The 17,410-nt window shown below is 43.7% G+C and overlaps 3 protein-coding genes across 3 annotated transcripts in view; 1 reads left to right on the forward strand and 2 right to left on the reverse strand.

The window, feature by feature from the left end:
• The window catches only part of lrrc4bb (leucine rich repeat containing 4Bb), a 35,594-nt gene extending 24,088 nt beyond the window's left edge, over positions 1 to 11,506 (reverse strand). Inside the window, exon 1 of the mRNA XM_060920771.1 lies at positions 11,264 to 11,506. Within this exon, the coding sequence (XP_060776754.1) occupies positions 11,264 to 11,506 (243 nt within the window). The remainder of the gene's footprint in view (positions 1 to 11,263) is intronic.
• A 2,643-nt stretch (positions 11,507 to 14,149) lies between these two features.
• LOC132886330 (uncharacterized) lies at positions 14,150 to 15,498 on the forward strand. The gene is made up of 2 exons (XM_060920875.1): positions 14,150 to 14,282; positions 14,795 to 15,498. The coding sequence occupies exons 1-2, from the start codon at positions 14,150 to 14,152 to the stop codon at positions 15,496 to 15,498; spliced, it is 837 nt and encodes a 278-aa protein (XP_060776858.1).
• A 489-nt stretch (positions 15,499 to 15,987) lies between these two features.
• LOC132886331 (uncharacterized) lies at positions 15,988 to 16,884 on the reverse strand. Its single transcript, XM_060920876.1, has one exon. It carries the CDS (start codon positions 16,882 to 16,884, stop codon positions 15,988 to 15,990), a length of 897 nt encoding a protein of 298 aa, XP_060776859.1.
• Positions 16,885 to 17,410: the final 526 nt, after the last annotated feature.

Below are 17,410 nucleotides of genomic sequence, written 5' to 3' on the forward strand. Positions count from 1 at the left end.
TTATACAGTATATGTATGTACTGTATATATGTATTGTATGTGTGTATATATGCATAACATAAGTATCTGTATATATGATTTGATTTGGTCGATATTATACCATGTCGGTATGTTTTGATATGTTGGTATGTTTTCTTTTTTGTTTATTGCTTTTGTTTTTTTTTTGTATATATAGTTTATTATGGTGGAAAGTGACATTTGATTAGCGGTGGTATAGAGGGTTAGGATTGGATAAGTTATTACTTCTTCCTAATCCTTTCTGAACATTATGTTATTGCCTTGTGGCTACGCTATTCTGTTTGTTTATGATGATGTTTTGATTATTGTATTTTTTATTTAAATTTTTATTTTTATATCTTTCTTCTTTATTGTTCAGAATAAAGTAATCAATCAATCAATCAATCAATCAATCAATCAATCAATCAATCAATTTACCTGATTGTTATCAGTATGTTGATGTACCAGTAAATGATGATTTTTCTAGACATACTGAGGTAAAGTTTGGTGTTCCAAAAGGTTATGTCTTGGGTCCACTGCTTTTTTCTTTATATATGTTACCTCTGGGTGATATTATTTGTAAACATTGTATTAGTTTCCACTGTTATGCTGATGACACACAGTTGTATGTTTCTGCAAAACCAGATGAGAGACACCGGCTTAACAGAATTGAGGAATGTGTCAAGGACATTAGACACTGGATGCTTATTAACTTCCTTTTGCTCAACTCTGACAAGACTGAAGTACTTGTACTCGGACCACATGCAGCTAGAAGTAAGTTTTCTGATTACACAGTAACTCTGGATGGCCTTTCTGTTTCTTCATGTGCAGCAGTAAAAGACCTCGGGGTGATTATTGATCCCAGTCTTCCATTCGAAACTCACACTGATAACATTACCTGGATAGCTTTCTTTCATCTCAGAAATATTGCTAAGATAAGAAATTTAATGTCACTACACAACGCAGAAAAACTAGTTCATGCTTTCTTTACCTCCAGGTTGGATTATTGTAATGCCTTACTGTCTGGATGTTCCAATAAGTGCATAAACAAACTCCAGTTAGTTCAAAATGCAGCAGCAAGAGTCCTCACTAGAACTAGAAAATATGACCACATCACCCCTGTCTTATACACACTGCATTGGCTCCCAATCAAATTTCGTATTGATTATAAAATACTACTGTTGACCTTTAAAGCACTGAATGGTCTCGCACCACAGTACCTGAGCGAACTTCTGCTCCTCTATGACCCACCACGCCTACTTAGATCTAAAGGTGCAGGCTATCTGCTGGTACCTTGTAGAGTGAAGGCTACATCAGGGGGCAAAGCCTTTTCTTACAAAGCCCCACAGTTATGGAACAGCCTTCCAAGTAGTGTTCGGGAATCAGACACAGTCTTAGTGTTTAAGTCTACGCTGAAAACATATCTGTTTAGTCAAGCCTTTTGTTAATGGTGTTTATGAGGTTAAGAGGTAGATCTGGAGGGTCCTCAGACAGAGTGTTTTGGTAAACTGGGATGTATGGATGTTCTCAGTACCCACTCGCTTGCTCACTCGAGTTTGTTGACGGTGTAGTGGCTGCTGCTTTATGTCCTGAGGCTCCCTCATGCCTGCGTTACCTTCTGGCTCTCCCCTTTTAGTTATGCTGGAATAATTAGGTTTGCCAAAGTCCCTGCTTGTACTCAGTGCAAAATGTATACTGTTCCTACTTATTCAGGTGACATTGGGCATACCTAACAACCTGTGTTTTCTCCCCCCCCCCCCCCCCCCCACACAATCTGTCCCTCTGAGTTACATGTCAATCCTGAGATTGAGATGCTGACTTCTTCTGCTCCTCAGACCTGCCTGATCCATCCTGATGCCCTATGTCTGGTTGGAGTCTCATCACATCGCTCCTGTGGAGGACGGCCCCATATGGACAGTTGAAAGTCACACTTGGAAGACACTCTGGACACTTACAGTCATGCTTTTATGGCTGAGGTCTACAGTTGACTTGCTAACTTTCGGACTGCAGTTGTCATGGACAGTTTTGCACTCAAGTTTCCATCAATGAAGAGTTTATAACATCAACGAAACTGACTTCATGTTAAAACTGTTAATGTTGTAGTCATGTTGTCTGTTGTTGCCCAAATGAGGATGGGTTCCCTTTTGGGTCTAGTTCCTCTTGAGGTTTCTTCTTTGTTTCGTCTGAAGGAGTTTTTTCTTGCCACCGTCACCACAGGCTTGCTCATTGGGGATAGATTAGGGACAAAATTAGCTCATGTCTTAAATCATTCAAATTCTGTAAAGCTGCTTTGGGACATTGTCTATTGTTAAAAGTGCTATCCAAACAAACTTGACTTGATTTGACTTGTCTGTCCCTCTAAGTTACATGTCAATCCTGAGACACCAGTGATGCTGACCTCTTCTGCTCCTCAGACCTGCCTGATCCATCCTTATGCCCTATGTCTGTCTGGCATCTCATCACATCGCTCCTGTGGAGGACGGCTCCATATGGACAGTTGAAAGTCACACTTGGAAGATGCTCTGAACACTTACCGTAATGCTTTTATGGCTGAGGACTACAGCTGACTTGTTCACTTTAGGACTGCAGTTGTCATGAACAGTTTTGCACTCAAGTTTCCATCAATGAAGAGTTTATAACATCAACGAAACTGACTTCATGTTAAAACTGTTAACAATGTTATATTCACATTGTCTGTTATCACCCAACTGAGGATGGGTTCCCTTTTGAGTCTGGTTTCTCTCAAGGTTTCTTCCTTGTGTCGTCTGACGGAGTTTTGCCTTGCCACTGTTGCCACAGGCTTGCTCATTCTGGATAGATTCGGGATAAAATTAGCTCATGTTTAAAGTCATTAAAATTCTGTTAAGCTGCTTTGCGACAATGTCTCTTGTTAAAAGCGCTATACAAATAAACTTGACTTGAATATTGCTTGCTGCTGCTGCTGACACTGGCCCCTGGTGGACAGCCTACTGGATTTATTGTAGATGGTATCACACCAACACCCTAAAGATGGCTGTGGATGTTCTTCTTTGGTTAACCTAAAGACTGCATTTTTCAAAAAGAGTTCCTGCTAAGGTCTCAATCATTTAGCAGTTAATAAGTTCAAGTTCAAAGTGTTTATTGTCATATGCACAGTAAGGACATGTCCTCTTGCACAATGAAATTCTTAGTTAGCTGTCCACCATGAATGCCAATTACAAATACAAATAAATATATCGGCGGAAGAAATAATATGAAGTAAAGGCAATGTAATGCAAATAAAAGTAAAAAAAAACAACCAAACAAAAAAAAAGTGTAGTACAAAATAAAAGTAAACGTAGTGCAAAATAGGCAGTATAATACAATATAAGGCAATGATCAGACGTTGCAGCAAAAAAGGGCCGTAATGTCCAAATATGTGCAAACAATGTGCAAACAGATATAAACAGTCAAGGACAGTTTACAGGGAGGTAGTCCATGGTTAGAGACTTCTGTCAGCTGTTCAAGAGTCTGATGGTGGTAGGAAAGAAAGAGTTCTTTAGTCTGACAGTCTTACATTTCATACTTCTGTACCTCCAGCCTGAGGGTAGAAGTATGAACAGTCCATGCTGGGGGTGGGTGGGGTCTTTGAGGATGGAGGTAGTTCTACTGTGGACTCTGTGGTGGTAGATGCTCTGCAGAGAGGGCAGTGGAGTTTTGGTGATCCTCTCAGCAGTCTTCACCACCCTCTGCAGGTGTTTGCGATCCATAGCTGTAGTGCTGCTACAGTTCCACACAGTGATGCAGTTGGTCAGGATGCTCTCAATCACACAGCTGTAGAAGTTTCTGAGGATCTTGGGTGACATACCAAACTTCCTCAGCCTCCTCAGAAAGTACAGTCACTGTTGAGCCTTCCTAACCAGCTGTGTGGTGTTAGGTGTCCATGTGCGGTCCTCACTGATGTGAGCACCCAGGTATTTGAAGCTGCTCACCCTCTCCACCTCAAGCTCTCAGACTAACAGTGGCCAATGAGGTCTCCTCTCCTTCCTCATGTCCACTATCATCTCCTTTGTCTTGTCCATGTTGAGGGTGAGGTTATTGTCCTCACACCATGACACCAGACTGGCCACCTCCCTCCTGTAGGCCATTTTGTCTCTGCCAGTGATGCGTCCTATCACTGTGGTGTCGTCCATGAACTTCAGGATGATGTTGTCCTTGTGGGAGGTGACACAGTTGTGGGTGAACACGGTGTAGAGGATGGGGCTGAGGACACATCCCTGTGGGGTTCCAATGTTTGTGATGATGCCGGTTGAAGTCCTATTACCACTCCTGACAGTCAGGAAGTCAAGGAGCCAGTCACAGAGGGTGGGGTGCAAACCAAGTGTGGACAGTTTATGGGTGAGTTTGTGGGGGATGACCATGCTGAAGGCAGAGCTGTAGTCAACAAAGAGTGTCCTGATGTAAGAGTCTTTGTTTTTCAGGTGGGAGAGGGAATAATGGAGGGCAGCAGCGATGGCGTCTGAGGTGGACCTGTTGGGCCCGTAGGCATACCATACTGTAGGGATAGTACCACTCTCTCAAAGCACTTTGAGATGATTGGAGTGAGTGCTATCGGCCTGTAATCATTCCAGCAGGTGGGTGGGCTCTTCTTGGGAAGAGGGACAATGGTTGTGGTTTTGAAGCAGGAGGCTCTGGCTGAGGGAAAGGTTGAAGATAGTGGTGAAAACATCAGCCAGCTCATTGGCATATACTCTGAGGGCCTGCCCAGGGATGTTGTCTGGTCCTGCTGCCTTCCTGGGGTTGATCTTCCTCAGAGCTTTGTGTACCTGGCCTGATGAGACTGTTGGTGGTGGTGGTGTGTGTGTGGGGGGAGTCCTGTAGGCTGTGATGTGCTGCAGGCCTTGCCACATCTGCCCGGGGTCAGCAGTAGAATAGAAGCTGTCCAGCGTCTCTCTGTACTGCCTCTTGGCTGCTGTCATGGCTTTCCTCAGTCCATACTTTGCCGTTTTGTACTCCATTTAATTGCCTGATCTAAATACAAGTGAGTGAGTCACTGGGCTCCAGAGTTTAACTTGTTTGGTGACAGGGTTTGTTTGTTTTAGTCTTTGTCTGTAGGCTGGATACAGGAACAAAGAGAGGTGGTCCAAGTGTCCGAAGTGGGGGCGGGGTGCAGCCCTGTATAGACCGCGTATGTTGCTGTAAACATAGTCCAGTGTGTTCTTATCATGGGTGGGGATGTCCACATGTTGATAATATTTAGGGAATACAGTCCATAAATTGCACTGATTAAAGTCACCAGCAATGATAAAAGCAGTGTCACGATGAGCCGTCTCTAACATTCTGATGTCATCGTGGAGTTTGCTGAGTGCTGCCGTGGAGTTAGCTCCTGGGGGGATGTAAACAGCAGCCAAAAACATAGCAGTGAATTCCCTTGGTAGATAAAAGGGGCGGCATTTCAGCAATAACAGCTCCACATCTGGCGAACACTGCTTATAAACAGTCTGTATATCTCCACACCAAGAGTTGTTAATAAACACACACACACACCTCCCCCTTTAGCCTTACCAGAGGCTGCGGTCCAGTCTCCTCGGTGTACAGAGTCAGTCTGTAGCTGAATGGCACATTCTGGGATTTTGTCTGAGAGCCGGGTCTTGGTGAAGCACTCTCTAATTTCCTGCTGAGTCAAGTCAAGTTATTTGTTTAGCGCTTTTAACAATAAACATTGTCACAAAGCAGCTTTAAAGAATTTGAACGACTTAAAATATGAGCTAATTTTATCCCTAATCGATCCCCGATGAGCAAGTCTGTGGCAATAGTGGCAAGGAAATTCTCCCTCAGATGACAAGAGGAAGAAACCTCGAGAGGAACCAGACTCAAAAGGGAACCCATCCTCATTTGGGCAACAACAGACAACATGACTATAATATAAAGTCAGCTGCGTTGATGCTATAAACACCCCAATGATGGAAACCCGAGCACAAAACCATTCACGACAACCGCAGTCCCAAAGTCAGCAAGTCAACTGCAGTCCTAAAGTCAGCAAGTCAACTGCATGTCCCAGCCACAAAAGCACCACTGCAAAGTCCAGAGCGTCCTCCAGGCATGATGCCCAACTATCCACATGGGCCACCCTCCACAGGAGCGATGCAAAGAATCACAGAATCACAGCTCCTGCTGAGCTGTGATTCTGGCTCTTAGTTCGTCCAGTTTGCTTTCCAGAGACCGCACGTTGGCTAGCAGGAGCCTAGGTAGCGGTGGTCGGCTAGTGTGAGCTTTTAGCCTAGCATTGAGCCCCCCTGCCCTTTGCCTTGCTTGCGTCACCATCTCTGGAGCACTCTCCTGGGGTCAGCATGCTCACTCGGGCCCGGTGCTTCAGGGCCTTCCTGGGGCTGGTGGTGGCTGCAGGAGGGAACAATGAGTTGTAGCTCGGGTGGTATAAAACCAGTAAATTCCAAATGGCTGTGTGTTAGCGATGTCCAGCAGTGCCTGTTTGTTATATGTTAGCAGTGCATGACATTTGTGCACTGCAGAAAGAACAAAAAATACACAAAAAAGAAGAAAAGCCAGCATTCAGGAGTGGAGCGAGCAAACACGTCTGCCTTGAGGGGCGCCATGACATCATCTCTGATAAGCTAGATACGAGTTAAAACTAATGAAATCTTATTTATACTCATACTCAAGCTCCTTTCAACACACTTTATACTGCCTGACTCTATAGTATATAGTTGCTGAACGGAAATGATTTATAATCACATTACCTGGTGTCACTCATATGAGGAAGTGTTCTCTTTTGAGTCTGGTTCCTCTCAAGGTTTTTGTCTCATGTCGTTTCAGGTAGTTTTTCCTCACCACCTTCGCCTCTGTCTTGCTCGTTAGGGATAAATTTAATTTAAAAATTTGATATCCAGTTTTCACCAAAGCTGTTTTGGGACAATCACGCAGCTGTAGAAGTTTCTGAGGATCTTGGGTGACATACCAAACTTCCTCAGCCTCCTCAGAAAGTACAGTCACTGTTGAGCCTTCCTAACCAGTTGTGTGGTGTTAGGTGTCCATGTGCGGTCCTCACTGATGTGAGCACCCAGGTATTTGAAGCTGCTCACCCTCTCCACCTCAAGCTCTCGGACGAACAGTGGCCGATGAGGTCTCCTCTCCTTCCTCATGTCCACTATCATCTCCTTTGTCTTGTCCATGTTGAGGGTGAGGTTATTGTCCTCACACCATGACACCAGACTGGCCACCTCCCTCCTGTAGGCCATTTTGTCTCTGCCAGTGATGCGTCCTATCACTGTGGTGTCGTCCATGAACTTCAGGATGATGTTGTCCTTGTGGGAGGTGACACAGTTGTGGGTGAACACGGTGTAGAGGATGGGGCTGAGGACACATCCTTGTGGGGTTCCAATGTTTGTGATGATGCCGGTTGAAGTCCTATTACCACTCCTGCCAGTCAGGAAGTCAAGGAGCCAGTCACAGAGGGTGGGGTGCAAACCAAGTGTGGACAGTTTATGGGTGAGTTTGTGGGGGATGACCATGCTGAAGGCAGAGCTGTAGTCAACAAAGAGTGTCCTGATGTAAGAGTCTTTGTTTTTCAGGTGGGAGAGGGAATAATGGAGGGCAGCAGCGATGGCGTCTGAGGTGGACCTGTTGGGCCCGTAGGCATACCAGACTGTAGGGATAGTACCACTCTCTCAAAGCACTTTGAGATGATTGGAGTGAGTGCTATCGGCCTGTAATCATTCCAGCAGGTGGGTGGGCTCTTCTTGGGAAGAGGGACAATGGTTGTGGTTTTGAAGCAGGAGGCTCTGGCTGAGGGAAAGGTTGAAGATAGTGGTGAAAACATCAGCCAGCTCATTGGCATATACTCTGAGGGCCTGCCCAGGGATGTTGTCTGGTCCTGGGGTTGATCTTCCTCAGAGCTTTGTGTACCTGGCCTGATGAGACTGTTGGTGGTGGTGGTGTGTGTGTGTGGGGGGGGGAGTCCTGTAGGCTGTGATGTGCTGCAGGCCTTGCCACATCTGCCCGGGGTCAGCAGTAGAATAGAAGCTGTCCAGCTTCTCTCTGTACTGCCTCTTGGCTGCTGTCATGGCTTTCCTCAGTCCATACTTTGCCGTTTTGTACTCCATTTCATTGCCTGATCTAAATACAAGCGAGTGAGTCACTGAGCTCCAGAGTTTAACTTGTTTGGTGACAGGGTTTGTTTGTTTTAGTCTTTGTCTGTAGGCTGGATACAGGAACAAAGAGAGGTGGTCCAAGTGTCCAAAGTGGGGGCGGGGTGCAGCCCTGTATGCACCGTGTATGTTGCTGTAAACAACGGGTCTAACCCGGGTCTAACGGGTCTAACCCTAACCCAGTCAGTGTGAGGAGATCATTCAGCAGGATCAATGCTCAGAAAGCTCCTGGTCCTGACAACATACCTGGTCGTGTGCTGAGGGACTGTGTGGGGGAACTCGCAGTTGTCTTCACAGACATCTTTAACATCTTGCTGTCAGGCCATTGTCCCCACATGCTTCAAAGCCACCACCATCATCCCTGTCCCGAAGAAGGCATCGCCCTCCTGTTTCAATGACTACCATCATTGAAAGGCACTCACCTCCATCCTTATGAAGTGCTTTTAATGGCTAGTCATGCAACACATCAAGTCTATTCTTCCCCTCTCCCTGGACCCCTCCCAATTTGCATTTTGGTCCAATCGCTTGACCAATGATGCCATCTTCACTGCCCTCCACACAGCCCTCACACATCTAGACACAAAATACTCTTATGTTAGAATGCTATTCACTGATTTCAGTTCGGCATTCAACACAATCATCCCCCAACAGCTCATTTTCAAACTGGACAGGCTAGGGCTGAACACCTCTCTGTGCAACTGGCTGTTAGACTTCCTGATCAGGAGCCCACAGGCAGTATGGGTCGGCAGTAACACATCCAGCACCATCACACTGAACATGGGGGTCCCCCAAGGATGTGTGCCGAGCCCCCTTTTATTCACTCTGCTGACACATGACTGCACACCATTGCACAGTTCTAACCTCTTCATCAAGTTTGCAGATGACACAACTGTGGTAGGTCTCATCAGCAACAACGATGAGACAAACTACAGGATCGAGATGAGCTGCCAGGCCTTGTGCTGCAGACACAACAATCTTTCTGAATGTTGATAAGACGAAGGAGATTGTTGTGGACTTCAGGAAAATGCGCACCCAGCATGCTCCTCTGACCATCAATGGTACTGCCGTGGAGAGGGTGAGCAGCACCAAGTTCTTGGGAGTGCATGTCTCAGAGGACCTGTCCTGGAGTAACAACACAGCAACACTGGCCAGGAAGGCTCACCAGCACCTCTACTTCCTCCGCAAGCTGAGAAGAGCTAGAACCCCAACCCCCATCATGTGCACCTTTTACAGAGGTACTATTGAGAGCATCCTGATCAGCTGTATCACTGTGTGGTACGACGCCTACACCATGTCCTACCGCAAGACCCTCCAGCACATCGTGAGAGCAGCTGAGAAGATCGTTGGCACCTCTTTCCCCTCCCTCCAACACATACACAGCACTCGCCTCACTCGGAAAGCCCTTTGCATGGCAGGTGATCCTATCCACCCACTCACTACACAGCTTCTTCAGCCTGCTGCCATCAGGGAGGAGACTGCGGAGTCTCCAGGCTACAACCAGCAGACTGAGGCACAGCTCGGTCCACCAGGCTGTCAGGATGCTCAGCTCTCTCCCTGCTCTGCACCCCTCCCCCTTTTGCCCCCTGCACACACAAACTTTGGATCCTGCATCCCTCCCCATCAATACACAAACTCAGGATCCTGACACCCCACATCAATACCGAACTTTGCCATCATCAGGAACTGGTTACGCACACATCACTTTAGGCAGTCTATAAGCTCATTCAATTTGCACTATTGTTTATACTTGCACGAGCTATACCCACAGACTTTAATCTGTTAGGTGCCTATGTCACTTTATTGTTCTGATGTCAATATCAGGGACCTTTATATTTTATATCTTTACGATTAGTGTGTATTAGTCATATATTTTACACTTAGTGTTTATTTAATGTTTATTGCTGCACCACGGATTTGAGAATAACACAATTTCAATCTTCTGTATGTCCTGTACATATTGCAGTATTGACAATAAAGCAGACTTTGACTTTGACTAAATTGAACTGAACTGGATTAACAACATGTTGTCATGTCATCCTAGAATTTTGTCATCCAAAATGTCATTCTAAAATGTGCTCCCAATTTTAAGGATTTTAATGTGTTTCTCTAGAATCACTGAAAGGTTTTATGCTTAGAACAATGGACATCGACATTCCATTCTGAAATGTTTTACACAATTCTGCACTGTTAAATTGTTGTCCCATAACAAAGTTCTTCTGGTTCATATTTTATTGTTTATATTACCAATGACATGCACCTTCTCAGACAGACATATCAATAAATTTATTGTATGCACTTTTATATGATGCCCCTGCCTTAGTTTAGTCAGGTATCAGACCTTTCCCACCAAGAACAGGGTGGGAGTGGGCAGATTTTACTCTTATGTGGGTGGATGCGAATGGACAGATTTTACTTTCATTTGGTTGGGTGGGAGTGAGCAAATGGTATTGTCTTGCAAGTGGGTAGGAGTGGGCAAAAGATACTCTCATGCAGGTGGGTGGAAATGGGAGGTTTCTCATGCAGATGTCTGAGGATGGGCAGATTTTAGTCTCATGAAGGTTGATGGGAGTGAGCAAATTTTACTTTCATGATGGTGGGTTGGTGGGAGTAAATTTTACTTTGATGAAGGTAGGTCAGCGTGGGCATTTTTGTACTCTCATCAAGATGGGTGGGAGTAGGCAGTTGTTACTCTCGTGTTAATCATAACCTGGGGTCTAGTGTTCTCCAGACTGGCCATATGAATGGCATGTCCTTCAGTGCTGTCATATTTTCCAAAATGTTTATCATATTTTGTACAGATGAACAAAAATCTTGTGACTTTCTTTTGAATCACATTGCAGTATCTCATATTATTTTATTAAACTAAACTATGGAAACAGTGTCATTTTGTCTTGTTCAATTGTATAAGGTTTACCTGTATGAGTTTAGACCAGGGGTCTTCAATCTTGTCCACAAATGCCCGTTGTGGCTGCAAGCTTTCATTCCAACCAATCAAGAACCACAGCTAATTCCACTTGTTTAACCAGTCCAGCTTAGTCTCCAAGAATTTCTCACATGCGTCTCCTAGTTGGCTGGAATATAAGCCTGCAGCCACACGGGCACTTTGTGGATAAGTCTGAAGACCCCTCATTTACAGCATTTACCTCTATTGAGTTTTCCTGCAGGTTGAGGTATCGTGTGTTGACTGAGATGCTTTGTGGGACTTCGGTCAGTTCCTTTCTGGTACAAATCACCCGACTTGCCTGATTGGAGCAGCTACAGAGGGCAGGGCAAAGGGGTGTTGCCTCAGCCAGTTGGGGTCCACTGAGAAATGGCCATAATAAGAGTTGGACTAACCAGAGGAGGGGGAAGGGGCTACAGAGGCCTGTTAACATGGCAGCCCACATGGCCAATGAGTCATGTCCCACCCCCTTATTCCAAAAAATCTGATTTATCAGCAGTGGAATGGCAGGAGGTGTGGACACTTTTGTTTTTAAATGTTCATTATAATATTCAAGGGGACCAATGCGAATGAAATGGAATTGTCAGTAGTTTCAGTCTTCAGTCTTCTGAGGAGAGATATCACACCACTGCAGAGAGAGAGAGAGAGAGAGAGAGAGAGAGGTTAGCAGGGTCATTACAGTGCATACATGCATCAGAATTAGATTTCACTTAGCAAAGCATGTTAGCCCTAAAACTGCGTGTGCACTGCTGAGAACTGAATTTATTTCATGCTTATTAACATTTTCCTCAGTCACATTCTTATTATTCACAACTCCTCTGAGTAAACACCAATACAAACTCAGTGTTTATTGAACTCTAAAGACATAAGTAGGGAAGATGGAAAGTATGACCAAGGATATTAAGGAATACCATGAAAAAGGAACAGTGAAAACTAGGAAACTCCAGGAAACCTAAACACAACTGTAAATTCAGAAAGTCAGAAAGTAGGAACAATGAAACTACAGAGTATCTGGATACTAATTCCCCATTCACATTTACACTGAAACCATATATTTTCTGCGAGTATGATGTAATGGTGTCATGAGGTAATGGGAAAATGGGAAAGTCAAAACGTTAATCTATCCCCTGGCAAAATAATGACATTAAAAGTAATCTACTGCCATATCTCCAATGGGAATCGGAACCACCTTAATAATGTGTTGTAAATGGTCATGAGGTTGCTGGCAGTGACATAAATGATGATGTCACGTTATTGCAATGGAACCACTCATATTGCCTCAATGTAAAGCAACCAGTGGCAAACACAACAACAAGCAAAGAAACATTGGCAGATATAAGCAAAGCTGTTATAAATAACCTTTGCTTGAACATAACAAATGTTCAGAAACAGGAACAGACTCTGTCAACAGAGACATGTTGCAGCTCGACTGGTGCCATGTTGCTAACGAGCTAATGTTGCAGCTTGAGGTTTTCACAACAATGGACTCACTGCCTTGTGAATTATATGTCATGCCCGGTCTCACATGTTTTACGTGCTTTTATGGAGGTTTGTGCTCTGTAGCAGTCTGTTAAATACAGTCATATGGGAATACACAATATCCATTACTTTTCCGTTAAGGAAGACTGAGTAGGAATTAAAATTTGTGTTGTTTTTACCTCATACAATAACAGGTTTTTGATGTGAAAGGGGCTTAAGAAACACCTGGAAACACCTGGATGATAGATGAACTAGATGTGAAAGACCTGGAAACAATAGGAAACACTGAACCCAGGGAACTCATTGAAACTATGGAGCAAAGGAAACCAAGACATGATGAAACCATGGAATCCACCATGAAGAAATGTAGGAAGAGCAATGAACAGGAACAAGGAGACTAGGTGGAAATGGTGATGAAGGAGTGGAGCCAGAGGAACAGTGAAACAATCATGAAATTAGTTGAGATGAAGTTACTCTCAGCCAATCAGAACACACTCTAGTGGATTGTAGGGGTGTGGCTGTTTGGAATTTTCACCATGTAATAACCTAGTTAATTTAAAAACATCAATAATTGTGTAGTGCGTTCAGTAATGTGGTCAGAAGAAGCCTGTCGTAATTCTAATCGATTCACACAGAATAAGTGCTGTCTATATAAATCACCCAGCATATACCTATAGTTAAAAAATAATTAATTCATTCATTCATTTTTTTTAACCTATTGCGACTTCAAAACGCACACTCAAACCTTCTGTACATTATCAGTAACAGGTACTGGTTAGCACTGTACTGTCTGTTAGTGCTAGCTGTCTTTTTTTGCACTGTCTTTATTGTTTGCACTTTGTGTCGTGTGTAGTTTATTGTCTGCAATGTTTGCACCCGCTGAACTCTTGCACTTTATGTTGTTGTATGTAGATTGTAGTCCTGTGATGTTTAATGAGGCCCCATGGTCCTGGAGAAACATGGTTTCGCTTTAACTGTGTACTGTACCAACTGTATATAGATGAAATGACAGTAATAAAGCCTTGACCTTGATCTATATAAATCACACAGCATGCCTACATGTACAAATTCTTATCACACTATATCATGTATTAAACACACCTCATTTTAAGACACACTGATAGTTATCTCCTTTATTATAAGTGCTTGGTGTAGGAGGCATGACTAATGCTGCGTTCATGTGCTATGGGAATTATGGTAAATACCAAACGCCGACATGGAAAACACACATGAACGCCCCCTCTTGTGGTATTTTCCACTGGGCAACTCGTAGAAAATTTTGATACACGAGTTGCCGAGATGAGATGAACTTTAACCTTTTCAACATGGCGGCGAGCGGTACAAGACATTTGAATGGTAAGCATTGTACGCTATTAAAGTTTTTTTTACTAGTGCTAGTGGGTAGTTTTTGGTGTCTATGCAATGTTGCGTCATTAACAAGTGTAATATAATACGTTAGAAATCCGTTTCCTTTAAAAATGTGTTATGGTTTGTTTTTACCTATCCAGAGCAGACGCTATTGCTAACGATTGCTCCGCGTCCTTGTATGAACTGTTATGGAATTTACTCAAGTGAAAGTTTTTTGTCTGTAGTTTACGCCAGCGACGACATGCTGTTCTGGGACGAGGGGATGACCCAACCAGTGTCGCAAACCCTCTACCAACGGGAAGGGGAACACACATTGTATGTGGATGCTGACTTCACCACTGCTCTGCAGATTGTACCCCGCAGGTCTACAACAGGTGATTGCCTGTTCTCACAACTGTACAAGGATACAAGGAGTTTTATTTGTCACATGCATAGAATTACAAAGTAAAACATGCAGTGAAATTATAACATGCAGAGAAATAAGAGTTGCAGCAGCCACACAACATTAAAGTATCCTCTATCAAGCCATCCCAGTTCCATCACCATCTACGTGTACCTAACAACCAATATTATAATGCAGCCATATATTTCAAAGCCCACATCATGCACTCAATTCCTTGGAATTACATTTTCTTGTTTGGGTCATTGACGTTTTTGTAGTAGCAGAAGTCAGGATAGTGCAACCACAGCTAATGCCACTATTGTATAGATTACATGATTATTTTGTTTTTACTGCAATGGCTAAGAAGCACATTCATTGCTTGTACATTAATTACCAATTATTAATGAACTTATGGGCATTAGCTGTGGTTGTACTGCCTGACGTCTGCTACTAAAAAAATGTCATTTACCCGTTTATGATCTCTGTCTGTCTGTCCTATTCTAGAGAACATTGCTGCAGAGCTGCCTGTGAACCAGGTGTTCTCCAGAGAGCACACCCTGTACCTCATAGATGTAATGAGGGAACACCTCCTAAAGGATGAAGCCGAACTGCCTGGCAATCTAACTGAGCTGAACAAAAGAATCAAGATGGCAAGGGGGAAGAAGCGGTCCTTCTGGCAGGAAGTTTCGGAGAAGCTCAAAAACCAGTTCCAAATGCAGTTCGATGTCGACAGGGTAGCTAGGAAGTGGACCACCCTTGAAGATGGCTACAAAAAGGCTGTAGATAACAACACATCCACAGGGAAAGGCCCAACTAAATTCCAGTTTTACAAAGAAATGGGGGAACTCCTGGGGGGACAACATGACATTGATTTCCCTGTTGTTGGCACATCGAAGGGCATCACTGTTAGGCGGCCTGAAGCCATCAAGCCAATGAAGCAACCCTTGATGCAGCACGACTCATCTAATGAGGAAGGCGAGTTGTCTTCTCCCACAGCCCAGTCCTCCGATTCTGAGGGGACTTCAACCTCACGCCCACCTTTTGCACAGAAAAGGAAGCGTGGGGAGGAGACTGTCACACGGGTCATCACCTGCTTTAAGGAATGTGAGGAGGCAGCACAGCGTCGTCATGAAGAAATGATGGAGCAAATCAAAACCACCAATGCTTTATTCAAGCAGATGCTGCAGAATGTACGTGAGCAACAATAACTTTTTTGGGGTGTGTGCTTTTTTTTGTAATGTTTTTTGAAATTAGTTTACTTCAGAGTTCATTTCAAGTGTCTTTTAGAATGTAAAAGTCTTTTACAAATAACTTAATAGATTCATAAGAAGGAAAAATGAGAAAAAAAGAAAGGTGTGGTGTGTATATATGCATATATATATATATATATATATATATATATATATATATATATATATATATATATATTCACAAATAGTATGTGACAAGTGTTGCATTGTTGTGGAAAAGAGTTTTAATAAACAATAAGGAAACACACCACTGTCCAATTTCTTTTCCATCTTTATCATTTAAACGTAATGTCTTTAACTTAAGCCTATTAACTTTGTCACTTTAGGAATTGCTTTAACTTTGATAAACATTGCTTTAAGTAAACATGTCAGGGGATGAAATGGAAGGCCTGTGATTATAAATGAGTATGGCTTGTAAAATATTCACATTCAACTACTGTAGCAGACTTATTCATTGTCATCCCCTTCTCGAGGGCACCCGTGGGGATGCTCATCACATGTAATTTCAGACTCTCCAATGCAGAAATTGTGAAGTGCACAAGCTGCTACAATTATTTTCACGATCACATCCACGCGACAATTTTGTATGTCACGGAGGCGTCTCCACTTGCACTTCAAGCGGCCAAATGCCTGTTCCACTACTACCCTCCCTCTGCAAATCATTCCATTTCGGCGCAGGTCACCCTCTCCCAATGCCCCATTATCTCTTTTTGGAGTGACAATGAAGGGGAAGGCATTGCAAAGGTATGCACCATCCCCCAGTAATTTGTAGTCTCCTAACTTCTGTACATGATCTGCGAAGAATGGGGATAGCCTCAGCATGCGTGCATCATGTACTCTTCCAGGTGGCCCAGCAAAAATATCTATGAACCTCCCCTGGTCGTCAACAATGCCCTGCAACAGCACAGAATAGTAGGCCTTCCTGTTTAAATAATCCCCCCCCCTAACAGGTGGTCGCTGGATTCTAATATGACATCCATCAATTGCTCCCACTATCCCATCTATTCCACACAGCCTTTTGAATAAGGCTGCTTGGACTGCCTTCTGGCAGTCATTTGGCCAGACAATGTGGTGTTCTGCAATGGCACAGATTCGGTCAAGCATTTTCATTATGACATTATGGGCTGCTCCCTGACTCACATCAAATTTATCTGCCAGCTCACGAAAACAGTTTTGGTTTGCCAGATACCAGAGCACCATCACCACTTTTTTCTGCACAGGGATTCTGGCTGGACCTCCTGTTGAGTTGTCATCTGTCAAGCCATGCTGCCTCAGTTGATCACAGAGTAGGTGAAATTGCTCTCTGGTAACCCTCAGGTGGCTCTTGAAAGTTCTGTCCTGCATGTCAAGGAGAGTACTCCAGGCGGTTCCAGTTTTTAAAACCCCAGGATTGTCTAGGTCTTCCAGGCAGTGAAGGATGGTGAGTCTTTAGATTAGAAAGTAAATTCACGTTAAATATCATCTTTCTACCTCTTTGGACTATTTTTTAAAATTATATTCACTTCTAATATATGTGTATGTCATCTGGGCGTTTTATCACAACACAGTATGTGATTGTTACAGTATAAACAAAGTATCAAATCACGCACTTCCTGATCATGTCATGTCTCGTGGGTTTATCAAAACATATGCAGTCTCGCCAATGCCAGAGCCGGAGATATACGATACTCGACAGAAGGCTTTGGCCAATGCTTTGCTAGTCATGGGACATACGGAAGGACTTGGGAACTTTACTGCCATCAAATTTCCAAAGTTGGAGTACAAATGCACGTCAGGTGAGACATATTCAGAATGGCTGTAAAAATTAGCACTGACTGACTGATCCGGGTGTTTTTCTCAAAAAAAAAAAAATTCACTTGGAAGCAACTGG

Source organism: Neoarius graeffei, chromosome 5, assembly GCF_027579695.1.
Source record: "Neoarius graeffei isolate fNeoGra1 chromosome 5, fNeoGra1.pri, whole genome shotgun sequence".
Lineage (NCBI taxonomy): Eukaryota > Metazoa > Chordata > Actinopteri > Siluriformes > Ariidae > Neoarius > Neoarius graeffei.

Coding starts and splice junctions, on each gene's coding strand:
- LOC132886330 (XM_060920875.1), top strand. CDS start 14,150: ATGCTGTTCTGGGACGAGGGGATGACCCAACCAGTGTCGCAAACCCTC. Junction 14,283..14,794: donor ACCCCGCAGGTCTACAACAG/GTGATTGCCTGT, acceptor GTCCTATTCTAG/AGAACATTGCTGCAGAGCTG.
- LOC132886331 (XM_060920876.1), bottom strand. CDS start 16,884: ATGCAGGACAGAACTTTCAAGAGCCACCTGAGGGTTACCAGAGAGCAA.